The sequence below is a fragment of the Chiroxiphia lanceolata genome, chromosome 3, assembly GCF_009829145.1.
Source record: "Chiroxiphia lanceolata isolate bChiLan1 chromosome 3, bChiLan1.pri, whole genome shotgun sequence".
In the NCBI taxonomy this organism is placed as follows: Eukaryota; Metazoa; Chordata; class Aves; order Passeriformes; family Pipridae; genus Chiroxiphia; species Chiroxiphia lanceolata.
The window spans coordinates 113,447,629-113,471,720 of NC_045639.1; the positions used below are offsets into that span (position 1 = coordinate 113,447,629).

At 42.6% G+C, this 24,092-nt stretch overlaps 1 protein-coding gene across 9 annotated transcripts in view; it reads right to left on the reverse strand.

The window, feature by feature from the left end:
* The window catches only part of PKHD1 (PKHD1 ciliary IPT domain containing fibrocystin/polyductin), a 258,573-nt gene that overhangs the window by 147,525 nt on the left and 86,956 nt on the right, over positions 1-24,092 (reverse strand). For all 9 annotated transcript variants that reach the window (XR_004356231.1, XR_004356232.1, XM_032683659.1 and 6 more), the window contains 2 exons: positions 23,246-23,396; positions 10,186-10,398 (listed from right to left, as the gene is read on the reverse strand). Coding sequence is in view for 7 of the 9 variants with exons in the window: in XM_032683659.1 (XP_032539550.1) it covers positions 10,186-10,398; positions 23,246-23,396 (364 nt within the window). In the remaining 2 variants the exon portion in view is untranslated. The remainder of the gene's footprint in view (positions 1-10,185; positions 10,399-23,245; positions 23,397-24,092) is intronic.

Sequence of the window (24,092 nt, forward strand, 5' to 3'; positions counted from 1 at the left end):
ATTAGAAGACCTTTAAGGTATCTTCTAACCCAAACCACTCTGTGATTCTATGATTGTCTTTGGTAATAAAATACAACACACTTTACTCAAGCATTTGAGGTGTCAGACTACCTAAGCAATCCAGCTTACTCTCCACTGTCATAATCCCTATTATTCCCTTTTTCCTGTCCAAATTGCACTTCCTAATCAAACCTAGCTTGGGCATTCCTAAAATTTTCAAATGCCAAAGTGATAAATAGCAGAACAGCCCTTGGAAACTGGTGCTTCAGAAAAGAAGTGGGGGGTTTTTTAAATATATTTTTAGGTCCAGTAAAAAAATTTTTTCGCTGTTGCTTCAATTAATAAAACAAACCACAAAAATAAAAATGGATAAAATGCCCTAAGTTAAAAAGAATGGGAAATCTTTTCCAGAAAGCCTCCTCAGTCAGGATAGCACGCAGCTGTGCTGCTCCGACTCTCTATGGTCAAATGAGTCTTCAAGTGCCGGATCCTTAATGAAGGACTTGGAAAAAGTATTTCAGAAACTTGGATTTGATGAAAATTCTTTAAAAAACTGTCACTGCTACCTCAGATCTTGCAGTGATTAGTCCAGTCACTGGCCAGAAAGTATAAGGAACCAGAAAAGAACAATGAGAGTTCCTTCCTTAAATTTTCATATGTGTTAAAAAAAAAATTCCTGAACCATGAACCCTCAACCCTCTGGACTTGAAAGTTTCCAGCTTATTTCTGCTCCCTGTTAATTCCAGTCTTGGGTATGTTTCCAGCTTATTTCTGCTCCCTGTTAATTCCAATCTTGGGTATGTTTCCCAAGCATTTGCACATTTTTAGCTTGTTTTGCAATGAGAGGAGTTTGGGCTTTTCCTTCTACACATCTTAGAAAGACAGGAATGTCTCTGCCTGGAACTGGGAGATGTCTTTCCACCCCCGTGCAGTCCTGCAGGACACCCTGCTGTGTATGAGCAGCTCCTGGGGAGATGCAGAGAGATTTCCTGCTCCCTCCTGCCACAGCCTGTGCACAGAGCTCTTCATTCCTGCCCCGAGGTAAAAAACCCTTTCTAATGTATAACTGCTCATTAATTCCTTAGGACAAACCAGAACTCATCAGCTCTTTGATGGAAAGCTGCAGCAGCCTTGGTGCTGGGTGTTCAGAACCACATTGGGTATTTTGGATTGGATTCGAGTGTGGGCTCAAATTGTAGCTTAGAATCAGAGTCAGAGAATGGTTTGGGTTGGAAAGGACCTTTAAAGGTCGTCTAGTCCAACCCCCCTGCAATGAGAAGGGACATCTTCAACTAGACCAGGTTTCTCAGAGCCCATCCAACCTGACTTTGAAAGTTTACAGAGGTGAGGCAGCCACAGTTTATCTGGGAAACCCATGTCGGTGTATTGCCACCCTTACCATAAAAACATTCTTCTTTATATTCAATCTAAACCTTCTCACTGTCATTTTGAAGCCATTTCCCTTGTCCTGTCACTCTCTGCCCTTGTCCCAAGTCCCTCTCCAGCTCTCTTGGAGCCCCTTTAGGCTCTGGAAGGGGCTCTAAAGTCTCCCTGGAGCCTTCTCTTCTCCAGGTGAACATCCCCAGCTCTCCCAGTCTGACTCCAGAGTAGAGGGGTTCCAGCCCTCAAAGCATCTTTCTGCCCTCCTCTGAAGTTCCTCCAGCAGGTCCACATCCTTCTGATGTTGGGGACACAGCACTCCAGGTGGGTTTCACCAGAGCAGAGAAGAGGAGGAGAATCTCCTCCCTCAATCTGCTGGTCACACTTGCCTGATGACCCCATCATGTGGAACCAAACCCAGCATCAGGCACAAGTTTTGCACAAGCAATGGGCAGGCTGAGACAGGAAATTCAGACCTGCTCAGTCCCTCTGTGTCAGTAGACACAGCTTCAGTTTCTCTCTGACATCTTCAACCTCCTATGTAAAATAGGGCTGATGTTTCCCCCCTTATAAGACAGATTTGGAGCATGAAATCCAGCCTACAACTAGCCAGATTTGATTTCACTCCAAATTCAAAACAGGCCAAACCTTCCACATCCTTCACAGAATAAAAATTTCAGAAAAGAAACCCCTTTTGGGATCACCTCCCTTTTTTGTCTGAAGTCACTTTGGAAGTTTAGGGAATTTGATCTTTTGTTCTGTAAAAGCACTGCATTTTACTAGTGTAGAAATGTTAATATGAAATACAGCATTTAAAAATAATATTATTAAAGCCCAGCTAAAAACAAAATTATAGAATTAAACATATTTTCTTTCTCCCAGTGAGCCAAAAAAAAAAAAATCTCACATCATCTGAGCAAGAGGACAAATTGAATAACTTTTATTTTCTCCACTGAGAAATATCCTTGAAAGTGACCTAGTCCTGCTGAATGGTTCCTATTCATGAAACTGCAGTTTTCACTTAAAGTATTTCCACCTAAATGTCTTTTCAGAGCACCTTGGAGAAAGCAAGGAGTATCATACCCCTTTCCTGGGAGTGTGGGACGCCGAGCAACCTGTTCTAGTGGAAGGTGTCCCTACCCATGGCATTGAGTTGGAATGAGATGAGCTTTAAGAACTCTTCCAACACAAACCATTCCATGATTCTATGATCCTACTGAGGATGGGAAGAGCTTTATGATTAAACAGATCTATGAAAACTCTCATTGCTTCACTTGTATGACACTTTACCTTGCAGACAAAGTACCTTCCCTTTATGCTGTCCCATAAATATGAACATTTCCAAATGTTCCCTTTAATCAGAGATCACTCAGTCACTTTGTTAAGTCACATCAGTCCTGAAAGCAAGGGGAAAGATTTTGTCAGCTCCTGTAATGCCATCGAAGAAACCAAACCCTAGGAAAAGCTCACAACCAAAGATGCCAGGCAGGAAAATATCTTTAACCTGACCCCAGGAACAAACGGCTCCAACTGTGGCAGCCATGGAGCTCAGACCCTGCAGGGAGCTGCAGACAGCTGTTAACATTCTGTGTCATTGCCAGTTCATCTCTTGTACTGCTGTGGAATGAGGCAGGGAATATCTCCCTGCAGGAGTGGGAATGCAGGGCAGCACAGCCATATCCAAGCAAAGATCCATTTCCTGCATCCCCAGAACGCGGTGAAGGAGAATTCGACACTGGGAAAAGTGAAGATGAGCCCAAACAGAGGGTCCCTGCCTGGCTTAGCCTGAAGACCTGTGCAAACAGAGGGCTGGGGTCAGGCTTCTCCGTTTGCCAATCTTCACAGAATCAAAGAATCATTTAGGTCGGAAAAGACCTTTGAGATCATCCAGTCCAACCTGTGACTGATCCCCACCTTGTCACCCAGCCCAGAGCACTGAGTGCCATGTCCAGGTGTTCCTTGGACACCTCCAGGGATGGAGACTCCACCATCTCCCTGGGCAGCCCAAACTTTGCAGGCTTTCTGCTCTCTGGGATAGAAATTAGTCCTGATTTTGTTGCTGGTTATTCTCTTCCTTCAGGCAATACCCTTGTTTTAGCTGGGGCCAGAAGTGGAAGGAATTTATTGATTTTATATTCAAAAGCTTGAAAGAGGTAACTATTTAATCCATAAAACTTAATCCACATTTGTAGTGACACACAGGCCTGAACTCTGTCAAGAATCACAAGTTAATATATTAGCTGTAGTCTATTTATCTATTCTACTCTATTCTATTCTATTCTATTCTATTCTATTCTATTCTATTCTATTCTATTCTATTCTATTCTATTCCACTCCATTCCAGTGTATAATATATAGAATGTAAGGTATTATATTGTATGATATTATATTGTTATCTTTATTAGCTTATTTAGCTTTATTTATATTTATTATACTATATATATTAGTTCCCACTTCTCAGTCCCCTTCACAGCCTATATTTTCTTCATTAAGATCAGCACCAACATAGAAATCAACTGATTTAACCTTAAATCAAAGATGATAGATGCATTTCTGCTAGAAAGAAGGGCAAACTGTGAAAGACACAGCAGCTTTCCCTGAACTCAGCTCTCTTTTTTTTGTCCCCATCTGCTAGGTCTTTAAAATCTAATGGTCATCTTATATTTGTGAATAAGAAAGTGAAGGAACAAGTCATTGTACATTAGTTACTCCATGGGAAATGCCTAAGTGCAGTTTCTTACCCCTGGTGAACACAAGGGGATTCAAGGCAGCTCAGCCTTCTGTTCCAGAGCCATCTGCTTTAATGCATCATGTTAAAGTCAAGGTCTTGAAAGGAAAAACGCTGTCACAGAAGGCAAAAACTCTCCTGCATCCACCACACAGAAGGGCATCTATGGAAAACTAACCCATGGAAGTGAATCCTGAAAGGGAAAAAGGATCTGAACTCACAGTGTAACAGGAGTGGGTAAATCAGGGGGTTCAGATGGTGAAAAATAACATCTATTGAAGAGTATTTCAACAAAGTAAAAAAGCACAGCTTTTCTCTAACAGATCTCTGCACCCTATCTTGAATTCCCATGCTACAGATTTTTTTCTTATTTTTTTTTCCCCTGGGAAGCTTTTCTTTTTAATATGTGAGTAAAGCAGAACAAATTCTCTCATGTTGCCTATGATCTCTCAACTCAGCACAGATACATAACATTGCTTAATGGAGGGAAAGCAAGAGGCATTTGATTAAATGTTTGATCTCTGGAGGAATGCAGGCTCTGCAGAGCACAGTGCACAGCTCACAAATATTTTGTGTTTTATTATTGATTAAAAGCGATTAAAATTAATAATTGGTTCAAATGATAAAAAATACTTTTTTTCCTGAGCTAACCCTGAAAGAGTATCAGATTGCTTTGACTGAACAGAAATCTGGGATAGAAGTGGTGCAGAATTGCCTCTGTTATGTCATCTTCACCAGCCAGCATCCACTGAAAATGCAGGGACATTTTTTGCAGCAGGGCTAGCCATGACTTTAGAGGACTGAAGTGACCACTGACACCTCTGTTTTAAATATTCTGATTATCAATAAGTATGTTATTAAACCAGAACTCTCTGGACATTGCTTTTTCTTTACCACACACCTTTCACAGTCTGGATAAAGTGAATGTAGTATATTATTTAATCTGAAGTGTAGGATCTTCCATCTAGTTGGAGAGATATACGTTATGAGTCAAAATGCAGGGAACAGGCTCATAGAGTCATAGAACCACAGGATGGTTTGGGTTTGAAAGGACCTTAAAGCTCATCCAATTCCAACCCCCTGCCATGGGCAGAGACACCTTCACTAGACCAGGTTGCTCAGAGCTCATGCCCTGCATCATCACAGTGTTGGCACAAAGTTTCAGATCAATACACAGCAAAAGTGCTGATCTTCTTTTGGGAACAGGCACAACCTCTTCCAAGGGGACACAATGGAATAATGAGATCATCTATACAGGACTGCTAAAAATGGAACTGAATGGAAAAGGCCTTTAAAGTTTTTCCATATGTGTCAATACCTCTGCAATGGAGACAGACTGACAGAGTTGAGGCTGTTCAGCTCGGAAAAGAGAAGGCTTCAAGGAGACCTTAGAGCCCCTTCCAGTGCCTAAAGGGGCTCCAAGAGATCTGGAGAGGGACTTTGGACACGAGCATGAAGATAGGACAAGAGGAAATTATCTTAAGATGAAGGAGGGCAGGGTTAGATCAGATATTGGGAAGAAAGTCCTTACTGTGAGGGTGGTGAGGCCCTGGCACAGGTTGCCCAGGGAACCTGTGGCTGCCCCATCTCTGTAAGTGTTCAAGACCAGGCTGGATAAGGCTTGGAGCAGCCCGGGCTAGTGGAAGGTGTCCCTACCCATGGCAGGGAGTTGGAACGAGATGCTCTTTAAAGGTCCCTTCCAGCCCAAACCATTCTAGGATTCTATGATAATAAGAGTGTTCAGACCACAAAATTGGTCTGTCACAAAGAAGGGGTGGTCTGTCCTCAGCTGTTGAGGTATCAACTCCTCTTCCTCTGCCTTTTCACCCAGTCTCTGCCCCCGCCTCAGTATCTGCTCGTGCCTCCAGTCCGGTTTCCCTGCGAAGGACAAAGATGTAAGAACAGCCAAGGCCACCATGCTAAACTTCTCTCCTGCAGTTTGTCAAGAGAGTTTCTCAGGGAATAAAGTACAAATGGAGCTGGAGACAGTGATAAATTTCCCTTCTGAACAATCAATAAAATTCTCTCAGCCCCGCTCAGGCCCCTACTGCGGATGCAAGGGCCATAATTACATTGTCAAAAAGTCAAGTTGCCCTGGCTGACTGAAACCCCCTCTAAACCTGACGTGTGATTGACAGGCAGTTTATGGGTGGCACGCTCTGACTGGCAGGGGAGTTGGCTAAAGCCAAAGGCAACAGTGAAATTTCCCAGTCTGCTACAACTACCGGAGCAAAGGACTGCCACTCATGAGGGAATTGTGGGAAACCCTGAGTCATATTAACATATCAAAGTGAGGAGCTGACAGTGCTTACTAAACAATCTGAACTCAACCAGAGCATCCCCCAGCTTTCCCTGGTTTAAAGAGAAAAGAAATTAAAATGCACTCAGTCCTCTCTTCACCAAGACAGCTAAGAATTTGGAAACCTGCTTATTTAATGATTTTGATCTGAGATAACATATATATTCGTGTTTATAAATGTATCTCACAAATGTATATTGCTGAGCATGTCAGGCTCTCTCATGTATATATGAAAGGGCTGTCATGCTCAACAATTTATTCTATACCACAGGCCAGACTGGTGCTAAATTGGAGACAGAACAGCAGATTTTTTCCATGTAAGCAATATCAGCCCAGCAAAAGATCAGACCATTTTTGTCTTGTTTTCTAACAGGCTTCTATTGCTTCAATGTTAAATTGCATATTACATGGTTTGAATGAACCTTAATTGCAGCCATGCACTGGGACTGTGTGTGGTGCAGAGCTTAAAAGTGATTTCATAGTTAGTATGGATTTGTTGAATAAGAAATTGATAAGAATTCTTTAATAAGAAATAGGGCTGAATAATAATACAGTGAGATTTGGGGGTGTTCAGCCTGAAGAAAAGAAGGCTCTGGGGAGACCTTAGAGACCCTTTCCAGTGCCCAAAGGGACTCCAAGAGAGGTAGAGAGAGACTTAGGACAAGGGATGGAGTACCAGGACAAAAGGAAAGGGTTAGATGGGGTATTGGGAAGAATTTCTTTCCTGTAAGGGTGGTGAGGCCCTGGCACAGGTTGTCCAGAGAAGCTGTGGCTGCCCCATCCATGGAAGCATTCAAGGCCAGGTTGGACAGGGCTTGGAGCAACCTGGGATAGTGGAAGGTGTCTCTGGCCATGGCAGAGGTGGGCTTTAAGATCCCTTCCAACCCAAACTATTCAATAATTCAATAACTGATAAGAAATTGAAACCAGGAGATGTTTCCACTAATGGGTCAAGCCACATTTGGCTCCACATACCTCCATCCAGGTAATACTTCAGTTGCAGACCTCACCTTTTTGGTTTCCTAGGGAATGAAGAATCACTGGGAAGTATGGCACTGAGTGAAACATATGAAATGTCAGTTAGAAAAGACTCAAAGGTACTGATGTGGACACTTGAGTTTACATCCCTCCATCATGTTGCCAAGGTGAGACTGCAAAATGTACTTCTGCCCTGTTTGTCTTTAATTTTATGGGTGATGGAGTCAACAAGCCTGTGATGATACAGGCTCAGAAGGGAAAGGAGAAGCAGCACAGGAGGCACAGCTGCAAGGAGTTGCTAGTGGATTTTCCTACATTGCCAGAAAACAAAACAGCGGGAAGTAGTGAAGGTTCGTGCTACAACGTGCTGACAATTTAAGGACAAAATCCTGACTTACAGGGGTCAAACCAAGAAAAGAAGAATATTTTAAAGTAGCAGAAGACATAGAAAGTGAAGCAGCAAAAGCTATTATCAGACAAATTCAAATCAGACACTTCAATACTTTTCTCTAAAAAGAAAAAAAAATGGATGATTAACCAAATTAATCCCCTGGAACAAGCCTCCACAGAAAAAGCTGGCTCCTGTTTCCCTTGATGTCCTCAAAGACCAAGCTTTTCTGGAAGGCATGCTTTAATTTAACAGGAGTTACTGAACTCAGGACTGGGATAACTGTGTGAAACTCAATGGCCAGTGACGGACACTTAATTCAGCCTGGATTGTCTAATATCCCTTCTCAGGGATATCCTCCAGGAAATGGGATAGAAACCCTCTGCAAAACCAGTTTACTGGAATTATTAAAGCTGAAATGATTTACCCTTGCCATGTCTCAATGAAGTGGTCAAGAGCACCGGCCAGCCCAGCTCCCTTACCCCTGTCAGGAGCACCTTCCCCACCCTCTGCTCATCTCTCCTGCTTCAAAAAAACATCTGTTCACTGACTCCCCTCCAACACTCAAGCTCTCCTGACATTGCTGGTCTCCTGTGAGCTGACAGGATCATGGCACAGTGGCACAACTTCCTCCCTGTCTGTGCTCAGATTGTCCCCCTCGGTGTCTGACATCATTTCTGACCCAGAGCCACACGTGTCAGTGATGCTCAGACAGCAACATTTCTGCCTGTAGGACAGAGGGTGTAAGTTCAAGCCCTGCTGGAGGGTACAAGCTCCTACCAACACAAAGTTTGACACACAAGAACATGAGGAAGGGAGATGAGACATGCATTGTTTTTTTTTTTTCCTCTCCCCTGTGACACATAGAGGCTTTAAAACCAGCCCAGTAGTTAAGAGGTTGACATGAATGCACAGTACTAATGTTCTCATTCATGCTGAGTTTGAACCTGAATTCCATATCCAACCTACTGAACCAAGAAATGGGCATTTTATACCTATATTTCATAACCTTCCAAAAAAAAAGCTCTGTATCTAAATTATTCCATGCTACAATATACGAAGGATGTGGAGCTGTTGGAGTGAGTCCAGAGGAGGCCATGGACATGCTCCAAGGGCTGGAGTCCCTCTGCTCCAGAAACAGTCCGAGAGAGCTGGGGGTGTTCACCTGGAGAAGAGAAGGCTCCAGGGGGATCTGAGAGCCCCTTCCAGTGCCTAAAGGGGCTCTGAGAGAGCTGGAGAGGGACTTGGGACAAGGGCCTGGAGGGACAAGACAAGGGGCTTCAAACTGGCAGAGGGCAGGTTTAGAAGAAATTCATGGTTGTACCTTGGTAAGGTCCCAGCACAGGTTGTCCAGAGAAGCTGTGGCTGTCCAATCCCTGGGAGTGTTCAAGGCCAGGTTGGACGGGGCTTGGAGCAACCTGTGGAAGTGTCCCTGCCCATGGCAAAGGGTTGGGATGAAATGAGCTTTAAGGTTTCTTTCAACCCAAGCCATTCTGTGATTCTAAGGTCCAGTGGTTACAGCAAAGGACTTGTCACCTTGGACTGAAATTCTTGACATTGCCACAGTTTGGCCTGAACTTGTCATTTAGGACCACAATCTGTGCTGAGCAGATGAGGCCACATGGACCACCAGGAAAATAGAGACATTCCAGCTGTGGTCCTAATTCTGCAGACAGACCACTTGCTTTGGAATGCCAGCACAGTATAGAGAGGTGGAGGATGGGAAAACACACTGCTAGGAGCCTTTTGCTGATGCTTTGAAAAGTATCTTCCCCACTCTAGCTGTCCCAGGCTACTGTGGCATTCTTGGCATTGGCCTCACCATGGGATCTACCTGGTAGATCACACTGTCTTGGAAACCCCAAGTCATACCCTCTTTGCGAAGGAAACTTGTTATGGAGAGGGAGGAGGGGAGAAGGATATTCCATTCCAGCAGCACAGCAAACACAGACAGTTCACAACAGAGATCCCAGGTCCAGTTTACAGGGGAAGAAGACATTTATTTGTGGAGAGATGTGCACAAATTCAAACATCTTCTAGGCATCTAAATGACCATCAGGATTTCATAACTAACTGGTACCATCCTCTTCTTCTTGGGGACCGGATTTTCAAAATGACTCAGCTCCCAGTATGGAAATTTGTACGGACATACAGCACTGAGCTTTCATGCATAAGATACTACAGAAACAGAAGTCTCATGGTGAATACAAAGATATAAAGTTCTGGCCTTAAAAAAACACATTTCAGCAAATATTTAACTTTAATTAGAAATCTAAGCTTGTGACCAAAGTGGTTTTGTCATTTTATTTTTCCTCCAAAAACCTGTTTTTCTCTTTTTCCTTTTTTTTTTTCTTTTTTTGTTTTCTGTTGTTCATTTGTGCTCTGCTTTTGATGAGAAAAAAATGCACTCACCATGAATGGAAAGTGTCCCATTCCTCACTGCCAGGAACTTGACTCCATATGGAAATAATGGTGGAGAATGGATGCTTCCATAGAGATAGACGTGTGCTCTGTGAGGGAAAGGGGTCTCAGGGGATCCCACCTGCAGCTCTCCTCCATCAGATACCAGGATGTAATGAGCATGTAGTTCTACAGGTCCTGGTCCAGTAAATAGGAGTTTGCCACCTGAAGACAAGAGAAGAACGAAATACAACCACAGATGGAATAGCCAATCATTATCTCACAGCCAAAGGAGCTGTAAGAGGTGGGTAAACAAATGGATCTGTCATAAAATTAGGAGATTAAAACTAAAATACTATTGTGTCCTGCCAAATTTCTAACTTTCCCTGTACTTCTCTTTATGGATTTATCAGCTCTTTACAGACCTGATTAATTCAGTCCATTTTTTGATTCTACAACAGTCTGCCTTTCTAGACTTGAGCAAGGCCAGTCAGCCTGGGCAGACATCAAAATCTCTCGAATTCCAGCGCAAGGGAGCTGGGGTTGGAAAATCCCAGTTTTAACTGACTCACTCACTAAATGTTGAAAAGGAATATTTCTATTTAATTTGTATTATGTTACTTTTTAGATTACAAACTACATTTGACAGGGAGAGGGGAGAGGAAACTGGCTTTGGAACATAAGAACTGGCAACTTGTTTAGATCAGTGGTTGATTTAATCCTGCAAACTCTTCCAGCTGCTGTTCAAAACCAGATGCTTCCAAATACAGCATAAGAAATGTCTTCCTCTTAGCTGAATGTGAGTTGATCCCCCCATCCCATAAAAAACCCATTTCAATCCCTAATTAGAGGTTAGCTTTGCCTCAAAGCATAAGGTTTCGTCCCCTTGCCAACATTTTCCTTTTACCATCTATTAGTATAACTGGATAAGATTTGTCAGTAATATAGAACTGATCCTTCAAGTCTTTGTGATATTTAGTCTCAATGATTTCTTGAAGCAATGAATTGTGTGGTCTAAGCACAGAGTGCATGAAAAACCATTTCTAACTCTGTTTTGACTCAAACTTTTCAGTTCTGTCAAATGCCCCCCTTATTCTTTCCATGTGTGAGCTGGCAATCCCAGTCTGTCAGCTCAGAATGGTTTATTCCATTATCTCCTTTCATATTTCCTCTCCTATAAATGACATTGCCTCTATCTTTACAATGCATTTGGACAGAATGGATTCTCAGACATCTTATCACACTGCATACGGGATATGTCTTCCTAGGTCAAGCTCCGTTTCCCACAAGCTAGTAGGGAAAATCTCAAAGTCTGGAAACCTCAGACCTCTTTACAAAGGGTTTCTATCACACACACACCCCCTTTGTGTGAAGCAGCTGAGAACTCTGATTTCTCATACCATGACCAGCTTTCTCCTGGTGTTAGCAGTTCTCAATGTTGATATCCATATCTACCACACAGTTGCCTTTCCTTCCCCACAAGTTCTTCCCTGAGAGGATGGTGAGGTCCTGGCACAAGCTGTCCAGAGGAGCTGTGGCTGCCCCATCCCTGGAAGTGTCCAAGACCAGGCTGCACCAACCTGGTGTAGGGGAAGGTGTCCCTGTGCGTGGAACAAGATTATCTTTAAGGTCCCTTCTAACTTAAATTGTTCAGTGATTGTATAATTCTATAAAGATTATACCAATCCTTAGAATAAGGATAAGGGAGATCAAACCCCTAGTTTAATTTCAGTATTGAGACTAAAAGAAGGAGGGAAGAAGTTTTAATATAAAAATCAGATTAAATCTACCTTAATTATTGCTCCTCTTTGACCAGGTCCTGCTGCTCTCAATGATAAAGGAGAAGCACAGCACGCAGGTACCTTCCCCACTCAGTTCCATCCACTCCTGCTGAACACATTCTTCTCATCCTGATCCCTTTGTTTGTTCTTGCATGGAAGGGCTTTCATCGCTTCATTGATTTCTTAATCTTACAATAAAGTCTTATAACTTAGTTCTCATTTCCTAGGCTTATAACAAAGTCAGTATTTGAATAAGAACTACTCATCAAATATTTTATTTCCAAATTTCACTGCTTTCCATATGCATTTTTATAGAATATGCTTAGTTTTCTTGCTTATATTCACTGGGACCCATGGATTTCCTCTCACAAAAACCAGCTCCCCTATGTGTAAATTGTCTCTTTCTCTAGACATACTTTTCTATATATAAATGTATTTCTGTTAAGCTTCTATATAATGTTTTTACAAACTATACTGCATACATTGTGATAAAACAGCACAAATTTCAGCTTGTTTCATGAAAAACAACAGATATTTGACTGTTATTCCGAGACACATGTGAGACTTCTAGAAAAATGAAATAGTCTTAATAAGAAATGCACTGTGGTGAAATTGGGACAATAGTTGAGATGGTATTATTTGGAGACTGAAGACACTATTAGATCATATCTCCTGGTGGCCCATGTATATCAGGCTATTGAAAAACTGGAGGAAGTCAAGTTGTCTGTGTTTGACTGCTGAATCAATCAAGTGACCTGGGAATATCACTCTACCATTTGCCATGATCATCTTTTCCAACAGCTAATTTCTCTCACTATTCACAATTTATGCTTTATTTCCAGGCATAACTTGTCAAGGATGAGCTTTCAGAGTGCTCTGTACCCTCCTGCACTGCACTGTGGAGAGGCACAGCAAACAACATTGTCTGTGAAAGTACTCACAGGTAAAATCAAATCTCAGCCCTCCTTCAGACTGATTAAGACTCTATTTGCAAGGAATCATCTCCAGCTCATGGAGCTGTGCAGCCTCTCATGCAGTCCAGTGCTCCTGAATTTGCAGAGTCAAATCTCGTAATTCTTCCGTTCCTTTATTATTCTTGATGCTGCCTATAGAGGCAAAACTCCTTATTCTCACCCTCTGCCTCTTGCTTTTCCCAGGAAAAATTAATATTGCAGCCTTTTTGTTTCTTCATTAAACTGGGAGATCAGGTGGATATAGAATCATAGAATCATGACATGGTTTGGGTTGGAAGGAACCTTAAAGATCATCAAGTTCCAACACTCTGCCATGGGCAGGGACACCTTCCACTAGACTGGGTTGCTCCAAGCCTCATCCAACCTGGCCTCAGTCTTGGCATCCTTGGGCCACACTGACTTCTGATCCTTTTCATGATCTTGGCTTTACCTGACAAGGTCCCTTATTGTGCAACCGTGAATTTCATGCTGAATTGCTTCCTGCTCAGCTCTTTTCTCAGCTGTGTAAATCTGCATTTGGTTTAAAGGACGTTCGCACAATGTGATCTCCACTTCCTCTCAGATCATCAGTGATCCATCAATAATCAATGATGTGCAGTGGGAACCAAATAGTCATGAAAATGGTTTCCCCACTAAAAATTTACTTTCTGAGTTAGTCCATTTTGCACGTGCCAGCTGTCACGTCTTGGCAGGTGACCCTCAGTCACCACACTATCACATTTGATTGAAGTAACTATCAAACAAACTCGTAATTTTCTTAGAAAATTAACAGAAGTTTTCTGCCTTTTCTTCCATTAAATTTCTCTTCTGTCATTCAGTATAATCCCATGGTTAGTAATTTATGGATTCAACCATCTCCTACATTTAACTTCACTCAGTTTTCTCTTTTGACCTGTTGGTTAATATCAAACTAGGCAGGCAATATGTTTCCCATTTACCTGTCTGTAAATCAGATCAAGATCAGAATCAAACCAAGATCAGAACTTCTTTATCCCTCTGTAATCTCCCATTGACTCTTAAATTAAGATTTTTGGGCCACCGAGTGTCTCTACCAGAAGTTTTAAAGCTCTTGAATGAGCTTGGACCTGTTGATTTAAGATTGTATATTCTTGAAAGAATATTTAACATATTCATCCTATTAACATTATTTAGTAACAATGGACTGCTGGTCCATCTTCCTCTTGTGATATAATTTACCATCCTATTCGTTCCCATACTGAGAACAGAAATATTTATTAAATATTTTTGCCCTATAGCAGTAGTGTTAATAATTTTATCACCACAATCTATAAATGGAACTGTAAATCACTGCAATTTATTTCATTCCTAACATAAAAAAGACATCTTCCCTAAGGTCTTTATTGACTTCCTATGCTCTGCTCCCAAAGAAATACACTCATTTCTGTTTCCACTTCTCTTCATACAATTTTTAATCAGAATTTTAATTGCTGCCATGCTGTACCACTGCACCAGGAAGGCTGGTGGCCAAAGCTGTCCTATCTTTTGATTGGAAAAGCATAGCTACATCTCAAATAAGTTTTCCCAAGTTTCAGCCACATTTTGTCTATCCAAGATTTTCAAGCTGTCTACGAGACAGGTTAGAAATATTAATTCCCTCCCAAAACCCTTTCCCATGGGATGGCAGGGATAGAGGAACGTAAGATTCCTGTGTCCTTTTCTTTTTGCAGCCATTCCAATGCACCTTGACGTAGTCATGGGAAGATGCCCATTTCCCATGGGGGTCTGGGATTTGTCTCCTTCTACCTGTCTCCAGAGGGTCTGTGGTAAAACAGTAGAGCATGTTCATCCTCCTCCCCAGTGCTGAGACACAACAGAGCACGTAAGGGAGCTGTGCTTTGGTCTGGAAAACTAGGAAGGAGTGAGAAGAACACAGCCTGCACTTCCCTGGAGTCCCCCTTCCTGCAAAAACAGCAGCAGTTTGACCAGTAGCAGTTAATGCTTTTGGGATGGGTGTTGACACTAGTTCTGCTCTGTCTCCTGTGCTCCTTTCTGCACAAGGTGGCTTTGGCAAGTCAGCAGCTCACCCTGATCTAGTGGAAGGTTTCCTTGCCCATGGCAGGGAGGTGGAATGAGATGGTCTTTAAAGTCCCTTCAAACCCAAACCATTCTGTGATTGCTTGTTTTGCTCTATGTGACTCTTTTGCTTTCCCTTAGAAGCAGCAGTCAGACTCAGCATAATCATAGGAGGTGGAGAGATCAGCTACACTCGTGGTCACACCATAATGCTGTTGTCCCTGGATGTTTGCAAAGCCTATGAAGCCCTCCCAGAACAAATCCAAAAGGCATTCGTTTTTTGGGAGAAAATAAAGTGAAAAAAATTCAGCCACTGAGGATAAAAGAAGAGCAGCATCACAGTAAAGAAAAGGTGGGATTCATTTAACCATTTATCAAGTCTATGTGTAAAACAAACTCTGGCCAAACTTACAAATACTTTTGTCTGAAAATTGCATATTGTCCTTCTAGCCCCCTCTGTATCTCTGTGGTTTCTCTTGGGTCAGAATAAATATACAGCTGCTGCTTTACAAGGTTGTCTTCTCCTTTTTTAAAAAAGAAAATAAAAGTTATGCTTCCTTCTTTTATTGCACTTGACCTCTCCTCTGAAAGCAGAAAGCAAGAATATTGCTCGACTGAGCCTTTGGCTGTGACCCTCAAATTGTTTGTTATGGCTGCACAGGAAAGCAAAGTCCTACACATGACCTTGAGGGTGATTTTATAAAAATCAATCAAGCACTGTTATGATGGCTCCCCACCAAGCAAATAAATACAATTAAACCTATAATCACTTCTGTACAGTAATGTGCAAATTCAATGGGTCTCTTTAGGTGGAGTGAGGGAGAGAGGGGAGAAATATGTGAGGCTATTTGATACTTTGTGAGAACATCAGAAGCACCATTCTTCTCAATTAACCCAGCAATTAGCCTCCACCTCTGCACACACAGAAAAGAAATCGTTCTTTATCTGCCTTTAGCAAAGGAAAAGAAAAAAAAAGGGAGGAAAAGAAAGAGAAAAAAACAACAAGGCAACTCCATCTGTCCCACTGGAGGGGAGAAGCAGCCAGAACAAATAATTACAAAAAAATGAATATTAAAGAAAACAAACCTGATAATAAGGTGGGGGCTTAATCTGCTGTGTGGGTAACTACAGCACATCATGCCATTGGCAGAACTGTTTTTGTGAAAAGAGGTTTGTCTTTCCTTGGAAAATAGTGGAGGGTATGACCAAAAAGAAAGGATTTTGAAAGATAATTTATGAACACTTAACTTTTTCAGGTGTCTGGACTGGCTCATGCAATACCACAGCCCAGATATCCACCGTATTACTACGGAGAGAGGCTACATCCTGCACCTCTTAAAAAAAAAATCAAATAATGATGGAGTAGAGGATGGGGAAGACTGTTGTGGGAAGTTTCTCCTTGCCTCTGTCATGATGATTCACACTTTCAAACATAGCTGCTTATATCCTTCTCAAAACCTTATTTTTTTAAAAAGAGTCATTCTAACACAGATGTTCTAGCAATGTATAAAAGTGATGCTGATATTTCTCATTCAGGTTGTGATTTAAAATGCCCTAGAGATTTTCTGAACTCCAAGGGCAGCAAAGTCCCCATTCCAAAGTGCACCTTTCACATGGAGAGATTTTCTATTATCACCTTTTGAAGCCTCACCTTGCATTCCCTGCTGATATAAGACATTTTTGCTAATGAACAGCTCATTAGGGAGTTAGGATAAAAGTGATAGATTTAGATTTAGTTCTACTTCAGATGTTCAGTCCTACTTCAGATTTAATTCTACTTTATGTAAAGCTAAATGCAGTGTCAAAGCAAGCAAACTACAAGAAAGGTGCTGGATAGTCGCAAGACAATTTTTTGAAATAATCAAATATAAGAAAAGTATTAATAAAATTGTCTTATTTTTCACTACTTTCTCATAACCTTCAACTAGCAGCAAACTTCCTCTACACGGAAGGGCATTTGCAGGTTGAGAGCTCATCTCCTCAACTGGACTACTCCCTCCCATTGTAGTGCAGGGAAGATCTGCTCTGGTTGTCTCATATTCCCACAGCCTTCAGCTTGCTCTGACCAGCTCCTCTCCCTTGGTGTTTCACACGAAAAAGCCACAGAATTCCCAGTGAGGCGAGCTCAAGCTCAGAAGTTCAATTCCTGGCAAGCATCCCTGAGTGGCAAACAGCAGGAGGCAACTGCTGGGGCTGGAATAGCTTTGCTTGATCTGTACAACAAGGCTGCAGCGTGACAGCCCACTTGTTGCTCATTCTCCAGCTCCAAGGGTCGGCCTGGTAGGGCCTCTGAGAAGGAAAAAGAAATCCCAGAGCAACTAAGATCCTCCTGTGTATAGGAAGAGGAATACAGAGTTTATGAGATTTAAAAAAAAGACAGTTATTTCATGGCTCTGTCACCTGTACCCAGTTGACTTGCTCACATGATATTCCAATGAGCCATAAAAGTTGTTTGCATGCTGGACCATGGCTAAGCAAGATGCAAAGGAGAAGTTTGTTATATTGGTTTCATCTCAAAGGGTGCTTGAACCAAGAGCCCAAAATTCATTCTCCACATCCCTGAGAATATCTCTCCATGTTCACAGCACACAGGGACAGATTCCAAACTAGCTGTGAATTCAAATGCCCATGTATTTCCACCAGGACATCACTAACACACTAAGAAGTTCAGCTTGTATTCCAGTATTTTGTTGGATGGAGGCCTTAATCTGTCCCTGGGAGAGGAACCAGCAGCTGCTTCAGTGGCTCAGACAGAATTCATCTCCCAAGCCCGACAAGCCTTTGTTTTTTGGCTTGCTGTGCTCTCAGCCATCTGTTCAGATGGCACGTGCTCCCTGTGAGCTGATCAGGCTCTTCCCTAAGAACTCAGGAGTCAGGCAAAGGCAATTCAGATTGACAGCCCAGAAGATGCTGCCACAGGTGTATCTGCTTCAAAGAAGTCCTTCTATTTTTCAGCTCTTAGGTACATCTGAGATGCTTATCAACAGCTTTGATGGATTTGCAAAAGAAAAGCTGACTTGGTGGGGAAGAGGTGCAGGCACTCCAAGATGGCTTTGAGCAGTTATGACATCACCTAGGATATAATGAAGGAACTTCTAGTGAGCCTGGTGGAGGTATCAGGTAAACACCACACATAGAGGTGTGATGAAAAAAAGAGGTCTTTTGGCTGTTATTTTCCAATTGATAGACTAGAATTAAGCGCACATTTGGAAGAAGTTTTTGGCTGTGAGGGTGGTGAGACCCTGGCACAGGTTGCCCAGAGAAGCTGTGGCTGCCCCATGCCTGGAAGTGTCCAGTGCCAGGTTGGACAGGGCTTGGAACAACCTGGGATAGTGGAAGGTGTCCCTGCCTGTGACAGGGGGTTGGAACTAGATGATCTTTTAGGTCTTTTCCAACTCAAACCATTCTATGATTCTGTGACCCCCTCCGTCCATGACAGTGATTAGAGGAAGGAGATGATGCTGCCTCAGGTTTCAGCCTGGTCTCAGCCAGAGCTGCATCAAGTTTCTTGGCCAGGATTAGTTTCCACAGATCTGTTCACTGTGCAGCATCCAAGAGGAATCTCAAGAGCTACTAAAGTTGCAGCAAATCAATTTAATTGGCAAGTGAGAGCCCTGGGAGTCCAATGTACATGCTGTAAGCCCATCTAAAACATGATGGCGAAAGAAACCTGCAGTCTATACCTAAACATGAACAAGGGTTCGAAGTTGGAGGAAAATCTGAAAAAACCCACCCCTTGAATTGCTATGGATTCAGGGCTTTAAAAACTCTTCCTCCAGGAATGTCCATCTCTGTGAGATGCACTCTGCTGGATAACACTGAATTCCTGCAGCAAAATGTGCTAACAAATAAAGAACTGATGTCTTCCACTGTTTTTCCATGAAAAAACAGCTGGGATTTTAAAGCTCTGAGACTAATTATTGCAGGCTCACCGTAACAACGTAGGAAAATTCACACAGTGACAGAGAAAATTGGGCTGACTTTTCTTCCTTTTAAATCTCAATTAAAAATACATTGGATGAAATTTCCCATTAGCTGGTACTATTTGTACATCCCATGTTCTTCCTTTAATAACAAACATGCTTATTGCAATACTGCCAGAATCGTTTTTACGGTATTTTTAATTGTAATGTCTCTGCCTGATTAAAAAAAGAAAATATGAACTGGAAACTGCCTGTAAAAAAAAAAAAAGTATCACAATGTACATCCTAAATGTGTTGATCAAAATGGCATAGAAAACACTGCAACACAAACAGATTCCAACCGTACCTACTGGCAAGGGATTTTAAAGTGGATTTAAAGACTGGTTGATGCCACAGACAGGAAACCAGAAGGAAAGCTTTTTCCTTCTTTCAGTGAATTTAAACCAATCTTTATCAGCAGTGACTGAAGCACTAGTTATTTGATAACTATTGAAGCAGGTGTATCAGGGAATATTGGCTGTTCTTTTTAAAAGCATCAAAGATGAAGAAAAGACAAGCAAAATCAATATCTGCGTTTCCCTTCCCCCAGACCTACTCACAGGATCCAGTTTAGCCACAGTCTGATCAAACCATGGATGACAAGAAATTCAAAATATTCATAGAATCGTGGACTCATAGAACCATAAAAACATTTGTGGTAGAAGGGACCTTAAAGAGCATCTCGTTCCAACCCCCTGTCACGGACAGGGACACCATTAGCTATCCCAGGTTTCTCCAAGCCCCGTCCAACCTGGTCTTGAACACTCGCAGGCATGGGGCAGCCACAGCTTCTCTGGGCAACCTATGCCAGGGTCTCACCACCCTCACAGGGAAGAATTTCTCCCTAATAACCAATCTAGCCCTGCCCTTCATCTTTTTGAAGCAATTCCCCCTTGACCCATCACTTCATGTCCTTGTAAACAGTTCATCTCCAGATTTCGTGTGGGCTTTCTTGATGGATAAGCATTGCTCCTGTGACATGGGTTCAAAATCAGACAATAACTGACAATGGTAGGAGTATCTTTGGGGTTTCTCAGTTCCTTATATTGTTTCCTTGGATCTCATGGTTTGAAAAAAAAAGCAAGGCTCAGGTTAGCTCAGGTCTATTGGGAGCTGAGTTCACAGATTTTAGAGAAACCACAGATGAGGTGGGTCAGACCTTTCTGAAGAAACAAAGCCCAGCCTGGAGTCTTCAGCCATGGAAGAGGGAACTGGCACACTGGTTTCAGCAATGGTACAAATGATGGGGGATGGAAGAGCTGTGAGAAAGGGAAGTGATTGTCCCTCCTTACTTGGCACAGGTGAGGCCTCTCCTCAAGTCCTGTGTCCAGTTCTGGGCTTCTCACTTCAAGAAAGACATGGAGGTGCTGGAGCATGTCCAGAGAAGGGCAGCTGAGCTGGAGATGGGTCTGGAGAGTCAATCCTATGAGGAGTGGCTGAGGGAGCTGGGATTGTTTATCCTGGAGAAAAGGAGACTCAGGGGAGACCTTCTCACTCTCCACAACTACCTGACAGGAGGTTGTAGAAAGGTGGAGTTTGGCCTCTTCTCATGGGCAACAAGTGAGAGGACAAGAGGAAATGGCCTCAAGCTGTGCCAGAGGAGGCTCCAGTTGGACAACAGAAAGTATTTCTTCAGCATTCCAATGCTTGAAAGGGTTGTCAAGCACTGGAATGGACTGCCTAGGGAGGTGGTGAAGTCACCATCCTTGGAAGTCTTCAGGGAATGACTAGGCTTAGTCACTCGGTGCTATGGTTTAGTTGACAAGGTGGTGTTCAGTCAAAGGTTGGACTTGTAGATTTTGGAGGTCTCTCCAACCAAAATGATTCTTTAATTGAAACTGAGTCTTTTCTAGTACAAGGACCAAAGCAATATTCTCTCTTACGCCTGAAAGAGTGGCCATCTCAAAATTACCATTGCAAGGCAACTGGCCAGTTGGGGATCTTCAAACCCACAAGGGTATCCTGGCAATGACACTCTAAAATTCATCATCAAGGCACTCCTAAAAGACCAGGCAGAATTTTTTTTTATTTTTTTTTTTGTCTCCAAACCTCCCTAGACCACTCTAATTTCAGACAAAGGCTACAACACATGTCTGAGGCATCAACCCACCAAACACAAAGAAGTTCCCCCAGTGTAAGCCCTGTGCAAAGGAATTTCCATCTGTCCTGGATTATCATAAATATTTCCATTCTTGTGATGTTGGGATTACAAAAATAACTGCAATCTGCTGAACACACAGAATTATCTCCAGTCTGTCTATCTTGTATCTCTTCCCCAATCAGTTTTGTCTGAGCTGTTTCACAGTCTGACTATTAAACTTTCCACTGCTGATATTCATATGTTCATGCTCTGCTTTTTGAGGAGGAGGGAGAAAACTCCTGAGCCCCTCATGGTAGCAAGCAGAACCCAGTTGCTTAATCCTATTTCTCCATTGCTTTGGCCTCAGATCTTCTGCCCAGACAGTCTGGTCTCCACCAGAACAACTCTATGTTTTTGGCTATATGTTAATACAGTCGACAAAGAGTCACTTTGAGGCTGCACATGAAGATGGATGTCCTTGTTATAACACTCCTTTAAACAATTTCTGCGGTGTTGAAATCATTACAAGGATGTACAAACAGGGGTAGTATTCAAAGTCTTCATGGTGTCTTAAAAGAGAATTTCAAGAAATGGATCTGTAATTGTGTTGGGTTTGCCAGATACAGCACCAGAAAACGGGCAGTACAGCATCACCGGGATCAGTAGCATTAAAGCTCTTCTTGTTTTCAGCTTGAAAGTGCGCAGACAGCCTGATGCTGAGTCATGAAAGCCAAAGGGAGCAGAGCTACAATTTAATCCCATTCTCCAGCTCCAACGAAGAAAAACTCTCCAGCTAGGGTAGGAATGGGATATTTCAGTTGAAGCACATATCTACATCCACCTACAGGTTAGAGGTTTACTGTCATGCCCATCTTGTACCTGGGGAAAGTGGTCGATTATTTGACATGCTCAGAGTCAGTAGTTTACGCTCTAAGGGGATCCCCTGTGATTCATCTATAAACAGGTATCTACAAATATCTAAGTTTTTGGTGATGTGTGTTTCTGTCAATACAGGAGCCTAAACAACTCTCCTGAGCTGGACAGTTTTAATAAGGAGAAGACTAGGAAAGATAAATCCCAGCCTCATTTCAGAGTAGATCTCAGCAGGTTTGACACCAAATCTAACCAAGACTAAACAGCCAAGTAATCATAGGGGTGGATGCAACAGGCAACTTCACAAAGCTCTGATAAACATCTCTGTGCAGGTTTCTGCTTCTAAAATGTTTGGTCCTACATATGGCACGTAGCAATGGAGAAATAATAACATCTTGAATATTTTAATGCTGTTTTCCTAACTGATTGACATTATAAACCAAGTTTCTTGGAAACACGATAAAGGGTAGGAATGATTTGAATGTCAGTATGAGCCAAAGCCATAAAGATACTGCTCCAGAGTTCATTAAATTCAATCAGAGCTCTGGTAGCTTCATGAGTGCTGACTCATAGATCAAATGTGTCTGTGAGTAGGTCCAAAGTTCAAAGGGTTTCTGCTGCAGTATTGTGACCAAACTGTTTCACCTTTTTAATCTCAAAACCTCACACTTGATTTTTAATTTTGTTTTTAAACAGGAATGATGTCTGGTGTAGCAATTCTTGAAAACCCCTGAACATAAGCTGAACAACTTTGATTTTTTTATGGAAATGTTCTCAAAATAGAGAAAAACTTACAAAGTCTTTACTTTATAAAATGATCATTCGAATTCAGGTTAAAATATAGTTATTACGTTCTTTGTCATCATCTCAGTGTAAGACTAGTACCTTTAATATAATTTTAATATAAAATCATTTTGACCAGCAAAGATCCAGGTCCTTCAACATAAAAAAACTCCTGTTTTCATTTGCAATTCTGTAACATCATTAATTTTGTAAAGGTGTTTGTGAGACACCTGCCTCGAAGATGCCAAACAGAACAGAGCTGATGATTGTTATCAGCAGTTCCATTATCACTGAACATTGCTCAGGACAGCAGCAATTTTGCTAGCTGGGGGACAGAAACGGGGGGGGGGGGGGGGGGAAGAAAGCCTTTCTACTCATATTGTCATTATGCCTCAAACAGCACAGATGATGCCTTTTGTATATAGAATAATTAAATGCTTCCCCCATCCCCATCCTGTGCATCAAGAGGAAACTCAGCCTGACTGACCATCGATGTTTGGAGGCGGGGAACGGAAGGGGAGACCACGGGCACTAAGAATTCCCAGCCCCGGATGAAGCAGAGCACCGAACCCCCCTTTCGCAGACCTTTGAGATGCAGCAGGTTGAGGACGCTGGTGCTCGTCCCCAGCAGCAGCGTCCGGCCTCCTTCTATCGTGACGTTATCGCCATCTCGCGGCTGGTGGCCAGCAGGCCAGCTGGAGTCCTCGTCCCACTGGCCGCAAAACTGGAGGGCAAGCTGGAAAGAAAAAGATCCAGGAGAAGTTCAAAGCTCACCCCCTTCCACCCTTCAAGGAGCCAACTTACCCAGAGAAGTGCGGAGGAGATGCCAATGCCACGTTGTCCGGCGTGGTTTTTGGCGTCTCCTCTGCCGTGCGCTGGGCAAGCTGGCTTTCAGAGGGAACCCTGTGTAAGGCAAAGCAATAGAAGGATGGGGCTGGAGAAGTTCTTGGCCTTCAGAAATGCCTGTCACAATTCAGGGGTTGCCCCTTGTCTCGTTCTGCTTTGGGGAATGAGGGGCTTTGCTGCAGGCCTGGCTGCGGAACGACCACAGATTTGCCTGGTGTGTGTCTCTCTCTGCCTCCCAAAAAGCAGAACTGCACTGTTTTTTTCCTGGCAATGTCATAAAAATAGCCTGAAGAGTTTGGAATTAAAACATTCCTGCTAGACAGGCAGTATTTTGCTTCAGAGGATTTTTTTTCAAAGGCTCTCCTGCCACTCGCTCACATTGAGAGAGACATTCCTCCTTTCAAATACCTTTTTAGCTTTCTCAGCTTATCTGGTGTTATTATTGCCTCTGCTTTGATGGCTTGTACATCAGTTCCAAATAAAGCACTGAACAACTCAAGAACAGCAAAGAGACTGACTCACAACGAGCAATGGTAAAATGATGCCTGTGTGTTTCAAACCATGGCTCCTCCTCACCTCTAAACTT